Below are 10,972 nucleotides of genomic sequence, written 5' to 3' on the forward strand. Positions count from 1 at the left end.
AAGTACGCCCAGTAAGGAGAGCCTCGCCTCCCAGCGTGAAAGAAAGTGCAGCCTGCCCAGGAATGGTGCTGCTCACACGGAGAGCTGACGCTGCAAGACGACGTAACAAAAAAGAGACACAGATTCCCGTGCCACTGACAACAACAGAAGGGGACAAAAAAGAACACACAGGAAATGGACACAGAGAACAGACAACTGGGGCGGGGGCAGGGGTGGGGGCGGGGGCGGGGGCGGGGGCGGGGGCAGGGAGAGAAATAAATAAAATTAATTGAAAAAAAAAAAAGAGCGAGCAGCTTTGGGAGCCATGGAAGAAGCTCCTGGGGTCCTTCCTGGCCACTTCAAAACCTATCCAGGAAAGTTTCAAGCTGGTCTGCTTATCTCACATTGCTCCCTTTGAATGTCCCTGACCTTATTCCAGATGTTAAAGATTTACTTAGGAAACTCCTCTCCAGCAGGTCACACATTCCAGAGTTTGGACTACAGGCAAAAGCATCTTGAGATAAAGAAAGCAATGTAAGAACAACTGAAGGGGTTGGCCTGGACAAAGATTACCTGCTTTTTTTTTTTCCTGCAGTGAAAACCCAGGAGAGAAAGATGGTCTCTTTCCTAGGATGCAGAAGGCCATTCAAACCCCTGTAATCAGGGGAAATCCTAATGTGAAGAGCAAGCACATGACCAGGACATGATACATCAATTTCACTTTAAAGAAAAATTTCCAAATACATCTTTGAAATTCCAGGTACAGAGACCAGATTAACAGGAAGGCTCGCCTGTAATTGCCATTTGTGCGTGTGTGTGAGTACCATTTTAAAGCAAAATTTATTCCATAAAAGCAGACTTGGAGAGCCTTTAAAATGATCTAAGAACTAGGTGTCACCCTAGATTTAAAAAGGTTTCATTGGTTGAAGGAAAACAGAAAGTCAGAGGGGAATAAGTGCAGTTTATTTAGAAGGCACTCTGTCACTTAAAATCTCAGGAAATGACGGAGAAATGGAGATGGGAAGACAATCAAATGACAATAGAAGTTTGGGGAATTAAGGGGACCCTCCGGAGGCATACATGAAAAATTTCAATCTCACACCATCCCAGCATTATATGTCGTAGAAGTAAAAAATATATGGAGCCATTTAATTTTTCTGGATTTAGAAAGGAAAAGCTCAAGAGAATTTCTTCAGAAATTAGCAGAAAGAAATGCATAAGAGAGTGAGCCAGTCAGCCATAACCTTTGTATACTAGACAAATAAATATTTTAGCTGGAAATCAGCATATCCTGGGGACTAGAAATGGATGCAGATACCTAAACTTATAATGATAGAAAAAATCCCCAGAGGATCAGATAGGATTGAACCTCCCAGGGGACAGGAGCGTGGACAGAGCTCAATTGTAACCTGCCACCCACCCTCAATGCCATATCAGGCCACACATACATATTTAGAGGAAATCAAGGAAGGGTGGAGATGAAGTTGGAGAAATCCTAACCTAATGGCATTTGTGAAACAATTTTTAAAAGCCTTGAAATGTCTGAGTATAATTGGAATGAGCTAGAAGATCAGGTTTTCTTGGAGGCTACAAATAGAAACTAGGTAGTTAGATTTTCACATTCGTAGGTAGAAAAGTGGAAACATTGGATCTGTGTTCCCACTGCTATTTCTCTAAACAGGATTTAGCATGCTGAATTTCCTGGTGAAGTCAGCCTCTGTGCAGCTGCCTAGCCTGAAACATAGCTGTATCTGACAATTGACTTGTAGGAATTTAGATATATCATGATCCAACCCAGAGCATCAAGAGAAAAAGTAGAAAGGGGATTTTTCTGTTACTTTGATTTGGGTCCCAAATGGACCGGAAGTTAGTAGATAAAATCATGGCAATGTTCTACAGTTTAAGGAGATGGAAAAATTGGTCCTTTGTCCACTGTTTATCCCAGCACCTAGAGCAATGTTTGCATTTATCAGACTCTCAAAAATGTATGTTGAGTGAATAATTAGAGAGTAATTCATTTTTACCATCACATCAAAATTATTTACATTCAACCGATATTCCACAACTTCAGGTTTCACAATGTTTTAAAAAAGAAATTATTTGGAATATAGCCCTTTCCACGGCTCAGCATCCATACTTTTCTTTAGTCTATATACAATAATATACGCAGGATAGTGTTCCCACTGTTGAGCCCTTTTCCTCACGTCTCCGAATGAAGAACAGAGAAGTTTACCCTAACTCACTGACAATGAGGGCTCTTCACATACATGAGCTTTCACTGTTCATCTTGGAGTTATGTTATGTGCATTTTGTGTGTCTAGATATAGAAGTAAATAAATTAGCTGAAGGTAGGTAACACCTTTAGAAAATTGACCTTCTCTGTTTAATTAGTCAATTCCAAATAACTTCAATTCAAAAATGTAATATTCACTTTTATTTGGCACCTGTATTTCATCACTCCCTCTAACCTCTCTAACACACATAATGTCCCCAAAATACAATTAAAATGTTACCTCAAAATTATTTCATCATAACATTTCTTGTTCATGTATGTTAGTGATTTCCTTTATTAAAACTGCATAACTTTAAACACTTTTAGACTAACTGGACTATTCATGTTATAAGTTATTAAAGTGGACCGGTTATAAGAATTTATTGAATTCTCATTTATATCTGTAACTCCTAGTTGTACTGTTGTTTTGGGTATTGATAATCCCTCACCTTGACATAGTCTATGAGACTGACGATGTACTCAATTGTTTCTTGAATGAATTTAAATTAATTTCTTAAATTTTTGTTATTTTGTACTAGGTTTTAGCAAAGTCTATTCCTTCTTTTATATATTCTCTCTTATGTATTGATGTTTAATAAGTACATTATGATATATATTAATATTTACATGAATTTTGTACATTTTATCTGTGTCATCTCATTTGGACATTTTGCTCCACATAAGTCATTAAGCTACAGGGGATGTCTTTTATTTTTTCAAATTCTCTTAAGATTTTATCTTCAGAATTTTTCTCAAGGAATTTATTACTTCCTTATTTCTCAAGCTATATATAAAGGGATTGAGTAAGGGAACCACTATTGTAAACAAAATAGCAGCTGGTATATCTTTATCACCCTCTTCAAGCAAATTTGGACGAATATACATGAAGAAAAGTGATCCGTAGAATAACGAAACAGACACAAAGTGAGATGCACAGGTAGAAAAGGCTTTGGCTCTTCCCTCTTTGGATTTCATTTTGAAAATAGTGAAAAGAATGTAGAGATAAGATATAAAGACACTTCCTATGGTGAAGACTTGAATTGAGCCTGAAAAGATAAATAGTACCAGTTCATTGACGTAAGGATCAACACAGGAGAGTCTGTATAAAGGAAGAATATCACAATAAAAGTGATTGATGTGATTAGATCCACAGAATGTTAATCTAAATAGAAGCCCTACGTGAATCATGGAATGCAGTTTGCCAGCTATGAAGGCCCCTGTGGCCATCTGAATGCAGAGCTTCTTCGACATCCTGGTGTGGTACTGCAATGGACTACATATTGCCACATAACGATCATAGGCCATTGCTGCCAAGAGAAAGCAGTCTGCAGTTTCAACAGTGCAAAGAAAATAAAATTGTGCCATGCATTCATAGAGAGAAACCATTCTGTTCTCGGAAAAGAAATTTTCTAACATCTTAGGAGTAATGGCACAGGCACAACAAGAATCCACAAGAGCCAAGCTGCCCAAAAAGATGTACATTGGTGTGTGAAGATGACGCTCTTTTGAAATCAGTATCACCAGACCAAGATTCCCCGCCATGGTAATTAGATAGATGGCAAAGAATATCACAAACAGAAAAGTCTTCAGCTCTGGGTAATCTGCAAATCCTGAGAGGATAAACTCATTTTTTATGGTATAATTTTTTTCAGTCATTCCTGAGTTCTCTGTTGAGAAAAAAAAATGTGGAGAAATAAGTTGTTAGTTTATGATATGCCCAATTCAACTCCTGAGCTCTCTCTGGTCCAGAATGGAAAGGAGCCTCTTCTATAACCTTTCCATTTGTCATCTGGATTTTGGTTCATGCCAATATCTGGGGGAAGAAACAAAACCCTGAAGCTATTAGCTTTTTGACTATCAACATTTTTCATCACATTTTGAAGAAAAAGGTAATTTTGGAAGCACAAAGATGGATTTCAAAGTCTTGAGAGGAATATTCAAGGCAAAATCATTTCACAATATGGGTTGGGCAAAGATAAATAATAATTTAAGAGTTAGCAAACTGCTATCAGCATTCCCAAACAATGTCAATGACTTCCTATATACTAATTGACAATGTTGTTGAAAGATTCTTCATTTGCATATTCTTAGCAATTTAGTGAAGTACCCTCTTAAAAATAAAATGTTTTGGGGAAATAGAAAGGCTATTTACACCCCTGTGGAGTGGGGAGGGAAACTGATGTGAACAGAAGCAGGGAGAAGGGAAGCAGTCTTGGCCCAGTGGTTAGGGTCTCCGTCTACCACATGGGAGGTCCCCGGTTCAAACCCCGGGCCTCCTTGACCCATGTGCAGCTGGCCCACGTGCAGTGCTGATGTGTGCAAAGAGTGCCGTGCCACTCAGGGGTGTCGCCCGCGTAAGGGAGCCCCATGCACAAGGAGTGCGTCCCATAAGGAGAGCCGCCCAGTGTGAAAGAAAGTACAGCCTGACCTGGAATGGCACCACACACATGGAGAGCTGACACAACAAGATGACACAACAAAAGGAAACACAGATTCCCATGCTGCTGACAACAACAGAAGCAGACAAAGAAGAACACGCAGCAAATAGACACAGAGAACAGACAACAGGGGTGGGAGGGGGGAAGGGGAGAGAAATAAATAAAAATAAATCTTAAAAAAAAAAAAAGGGCAGGGAGAAGAGGTAGAGAGAGGAGGAAAGCTAAAATAAAGCCTGTACTAAAAACCTCCATAAATACCATTTATGCTGCAATATGAAAGTATACATGTGTATGTGCATAAAGAAATTTGAGACAAAAAACAAATGCTATCAAGAAATGTATAGAAATCTTAAGCATTAAAAATTGATAACAATTCACTTATTTATATTTCAAAAACTTCATGAGCAAAATCAAATGTTAAACTGAAAAATCATTTGCATCAATATAACTATTTTTATTCTATAAAGAGTTTATATAATCAGTAGCCATAATCACTAGAAAATAAAGGATAAGAACAGAAAAATTTCAAAAAAAATTTAACATATTAAAAATATTTACCTTAATTGCTAATGTTAGAAACATCACTTAAAAGAAATATAAGGGTTTATTTGCCTATCAGAATAAAAAGACAATTTTAATAAATGATGATATAGTGATATACTGATATAATGATATTAATATTATCTAGAATATGAGGAAATGGAACCATCATGTGATTTCAGCAGAAGTATAAATTGGTCACATTCTTTGGAAAATAATCTGTAAATAGATTAAGGAAACTCTTAAATGTTCATACTCTTTGACCCAGTAACTATGAACCTATGGGAAAGAAATATTTAGATCATCAAAGATTTACATATACTGATGTCCATTGTCGTGCTTCTTAAATTGTGAAATACTCTAAAAACCTAAATGGAAATCATTTAGTCAGATTGATTAAGTAAATGTGAATCAGTCATCTCTATGATAATATATTGTGCAATCAGGAAAAATGGTGTTTACTTAGAGTATTTAATATATTTATAAAATAATCACAAATATTACGTGAAAAAATATATAAATAAAGTTATATATAAAGAATAAGTTTACTTTTCCAAGTAAATGCTGACGTATGAATGTAAAAGAAAGATAGCATGGAAATACATCAAAGTTAATACTAATTTTCTCTCTGTAAAGGGCTTATAGCCTCTTGTTTATCCTCCTTATACTATCCTCTATTTCAAATTCTCAACAATAAATATTACTTTCATAATTAGAAAATAAAATTTTTCTTAAAAAATAAAGTGACATGTTCTTTGGTTTACTATGTTTAATAATTTAATAGCCCACAGTAATCACTGTAATTTTAGTAATCAATCCAAAAATGTTCTTCCATTCATAATTCTGCAATGGATAATGTAACCATTGTTTTATTGAGGAAGTAACTGTTCAATTCCCATGATAATAATCTTCTCGGTTTTAGGTAATAATAATTTGCTGACATCTTCCACTCACCTTAAAGCATTCATAAATATATTCAACTTTTCTGGTAATGTATTTCTGTGGCCACTTGCCTCTATATGAAGCAATATTTCTTCAGGTCAAGCTTTACTGCTTTGAATATCAGGTGTTTCCACAGTATTCTAAGATTCTATGAAATACACTTTTATCCAACTTTTTGTGTTTTAAAAAAAACTTACATTATCTACTTCTTAGATATGTGTTCATAGAGTTCTAAAGCTATTGGTGAATGCTTATTTCAATGTACATTTGTTTATTTTAGTTAACTCAAAAGTCATATGCTCATTGACCTGATGTTTGTTGAATGTCCACTCAATGCTGTATACTTTCTTAAAAGATCAGCTGAGTTTCTTAGAAAATTTCCAGATTTAGTTTTCTTAATATTCATTAACTATAATTCCAGTATTAGAGGCAAAGCATTTTGGAGAAGTATAGGAAGATTTCTTCCCTTTTGGCTTCCTGAGAGTATTGCAGACTTTGTGTCAGATTATTTAGATATAATACTAAGAAACATTATATAAATGATCATTTAAAGCCTATGTAAGTGTAATTTTAATGATTTTTTCTTTAAATGCCTTACCATCATCAACTTGCTTACCATCATCAACTTGAAATCTAAACAATGAAGACTTTAAATCTGTATAACTTGATTATTTTTCATTAAAAGTCTAACCTTGACAGCTTGATGTGGCATATCATAAGATTACCTGCAGTTTTCTTAGTCGTATATAATCTATCAGATATAAATCAGCTTTATATTTAGAGTTTACTTCTCTAAGAATAAAAAAAGGAAATTAGAAACCCCCTAATACCACATCAGTAATTTAAAAAGAAGTTTCAAAGTGATATCATTTGCTCCTCTAATTTGTTTGTTATATAGGGAATGCCTAACACAAAAAATTTAAAACACTATTCCATTGTAGAGGCAAATAATCACTTCTGCTAGGTGTAAACTATATGGCAAATCACAATTTTCAAATAACTTTTAAAACTTTACTAAGATATTCAATTATTACTGCAAAATGTACTTTTAACTATTTATTTTGGGAAAATGTTATGCTTCTCTTGAATTCAGAAATGTTATAAATAAATTATAGTCATTTGTCTAGTGCATATATCAAAGGCTTTAGATTAATGGAAGAACTTATAGAAACTTAAAAGATTGAAAAATAAGAATAGTAACAAAAATACCTTAAATAATTTAGAGAAATAAATGTTACTGAGTGTTAATATTTTCAGTAAAATTAAGCTTTAAATACTTTCTCACCTGGACTTCTATTATAAATACTCTATAGAGGTGGTTGGTTTTCTGATATTAATTTTTAAAGTAGGACCAGAAGCGAAACTCTTTATCTCTCCATCTTCTAGAATATTTAGGAGACTCTTTGAACCAACAGATCATGATATTATTTGTATGATTTGTTGAGAATGCTTCAAATGTTTGTGGTAATTCTAAGGGGATTTCCTTGGCATTGACATCAAAGCATAGCCTCAGAGACCTAATCCCCTAAACATTACAGACGCAATAAATTGGAATAGTTTAATGTATCCTTTGAGACACAGAGAGCAAAAATGGCCATTTATAAACAATTTTAAGGGCCACGTTTTGAGTTTTTAATTAACAGACTACTTTTTTTAGAGGAGTTTTAGTTCTACAGAAAAATTTTGCAGAGTTCCAATATAATACCACCTCCTCACATGCACACACACACACATTACATATAGTTTCTCCTGTTGTTAATATCTTGCATTAGTGTGGTATATTTGTTACAAGTGAATTAATTTTGGTATATTATTAACGAAAGCCCATATTTTGTATTAGTGTTCTCTATGTTGTACAATTCAAGGAGTTTTGATAAATCCACGATTACAGTATTTTACAGAATAATTTCACTGCCCTAAAAATGCCCTGTGGTTCATCTATTCGTTCCATCTTCTCTACCCGTTAACCCGTGAACCCGTGGCAAATGCTGATTTTTTTTTTATGTCTCTATAGTTTTTCCTTTCAAGAATACCATACAGTTGGAACCATATACTAAATTACCTTTTCTGACTGGCTTCTTTCACTTAGGATTTAAGGTTCTTTCATGTATTTTCATGGTTTGATATCTCCTTCCTTTTATTACTGGACAATTTCCAATATAAGGATGTACCACATTTGCGTATCCATTGACTTATTAACAGACATTTTGGTTGCTTCCAGTTCTTGGCAATTATAAATAAAGCTGCTATAAACATTGGTGTGAAGGTTTTTCTGGAGACCTAAGTTTTCAACACATTTGGATAAATACCAAAGAGCATGATGATCAGATTGAGTAATAAAACTGTGCTTAGCTTAGTAAGAAACTGCCAAACTGTCGTCGATAAGGAACGTACCATTTGATTTCCCATTAACAGTACATGAGAGCTCCTGTTGCTCCACATCCTCACCATCATTTGATGCTTTCAGTGTTTTGCATCTTAGTCATGCTGATAGGCTCACAGTGATATCATAATGTTGTTTTAATATGCAATTCTCTAATGACAAATGATGCCAAGCATCTTTTCATATGCCTATTTGCCTTAATCTTTGGTGAGATGACTGTTCAGATCCTTTGACCATTTCATCATTGATCTGTTTATTTTCTTATAGGTAATTTTCAGGAGTTCTTTGAATATTTTGAGTACAAGTCCTTTATCACATATATTTTGCAAATATTTTCCCCAATCTGTGGCTTGTCTTTTCATTCTCTTAACAGTGTCATTAGCAAAGCAGAAGTTTTAATTTAAGAAAATCTAATTTAACAATGTTTGCATTAATAGATTATGCTTTTGATGTTGTATCTAAAATAATAACAAACTAGAGATCATCTAGGTTTTCTCCTGTGTTATATTCTAGCATTATTGTTATAGTTTTACATTTTATATTTAGGTCTACGACCATTTTTGAGTTAATTTTTGTTAAAGGTGTAGTTCTGTTTGTAGATTCACTTATTCACTTTCATTCATGAGGAAATCTAGTCAGCACTATTTGTTGAAGAAACTTTCCTTTTTTGTCGAAGATAAGCTGATTGTATTTGTGTGTCTATTATTGGGCTCCCTATTCTGTTTCACTGATCTATTTGTCTTTTCTTTCCCCAATATCACGCTGTCTTGACCACAATAGCTTCATAGTAAATATTGAAGTAAAGTAGTGAAATTCTTTTAACTTTGTTATCCTTCCTCAATATTTATGGCTATTCTGGGTCTTTTGCCTTTCCATATCAGGTTTAGAATCAGTTTGTTGAATCCACAGTAAGCTTGCTAGGTTTTTGGTTGAAAATGCATTGAATCTATAGATAAAGTTGGGAAAAATTGATGTCAAAATAATATTGAGTCTTCCTATCTATGAATGTGGAATATCTCCCTATATGTTCTTTCATCAGAGTATTGTGGCTTTCCTCATATACACCTTGCTATCATTTCTTAGATTTATATCAAAATATTTCATTTTTGTGTGCTAATATAAATGGTATTGGCTTTTTTTATTTCAAATTCCAGTTATTCACCACTGCTACACAGGAAAGCAATTTATTATGTTTATTATGTGTGTATTCTGCAACCTTGCTATTCCCGGAGTTCTTGTTGCTGTAGTTGATTCTTTAATAATATTTTCTACATAATCAAATCATGTCACCTGTGAACAAAGATAGTTTTAATTCTTCCTTCAGAATCTGTGTACCTTTTATTTCCTTTTCTTGTTTTAATTTCATTAGCTGGTGGGAACATCACTGCCTTGTTTATGACCTTAGTGTAAAAGCATTTAGTTTCTTACCATTAAAAATATGTTAGCTATAAGTATTTTGTTCATGTTCTTTATTAATCAGAGGAATTCCCCCTCTTTTCCTTGTTTTCTTAAAGTTTTTATCATGAATGGCTGTGGGATTTTTTTCAAATGTGTTTCTGCATTTATTAATAAGATCACATGATTTTTCACTTTTACTCTCTTGATGGGGACAATTACATTAATTGATTTTTGAATGTTAACTAGCCTTGAATATCTAGGATAAATCACATTTGTTGTGGTATATAATTATTTGTATATATTGATGGCTTCAATTTCCTAAGATTTTCTTGAGAATTTTTGCACCTATGATCATGAGATATACGTCTTTATATTTCCTTTCTTCTAATGTGTTTGTCTGACTTGGGTTCTAAGGTAATGACTGCATCATAGAATAACTTAGGAAATGTTCCCTCTAATTCTGATTTCTTTTAGAGATTGTAGAGAATCAGTGTCTTTTTTTCCTTAAATGTTTGGTATAATTTACCAGTGAAAATATCTGCATGGTTATTTTTTTCTTTTGGTAGTTGTTAAATATTGATTCAATTTCCTTAATAGATATAGGCCTATTCAAGATTCTTCTATCAGAATTGGTAGAATGAGTCTTTCAAGGAATTAGTGTCTTTTACCAATTTTGTAGGCATCGAGTTATTCATAATATTTCTTTATTATCCTTTTAATGTTCATGGTATCAGTAGTGATGATCCCTCTTTCATTTTGCTTTTAGTAATTCATGTCTTCTCTCTTTTTCTCTTATACTGACTAGAGGCTTATCAATTCTGTTTAGCTTTTCAAAGAACTAGCTTTGGATTTTATTGGTTGTCTCTTTTGATTTCCTGTTTTCAATTTCAATTATTTCTGCCCTAATTTTATTATTTATTTTTCTTCTGCTAAATTTAGCTTGCTCGCTTTCTTTTGTTAATGAAGGTGAAAGTTTAGATTATTTTAGATTCTAAATCTCTCTTCTAATATATGCACCCA

At 33.7% G+C, this 10,972-nt stretch overlaps 1 protein-coding gene across 1 annotated transcript; it reads right to left on the minus strand.

The window, feature by feature from the left end:
- Positions 1-2,977: 2,977 nt before the first annotated feature.
- On the minus strand, positions 2,978-3,907 carry LOC101441535 (olfactory receptor 5K1). Its single transcript, XM_004452853.1, has one exon. The coding sequence runs from the start codon at positions 3,905-3,907 to the stop codon at positions 2,978-2,980; it is 930 nt and encodes a 309-aa protein (XP_004452910.1).
- Between the last annotated feature and the right edge of the window lie 7,065 nt (positions 3,908-10,972).

Source organism: Dasypus novemcinctus, chromosome 4, assembly GCF_030445035.2.
Source record: "Dasypus novemcinctus isolate mDasNov1 chromosome 4, mDasNov1.1.hap2, whole genome shotgun sequence".
Classification (NCBI taxonomy): domain Eukaryota; kingdom Metazoa; phylum Chordata; class Mammalia; order Cingulata; family Dasypodidae; genus Dasypus; species Dasypus novemcinctus.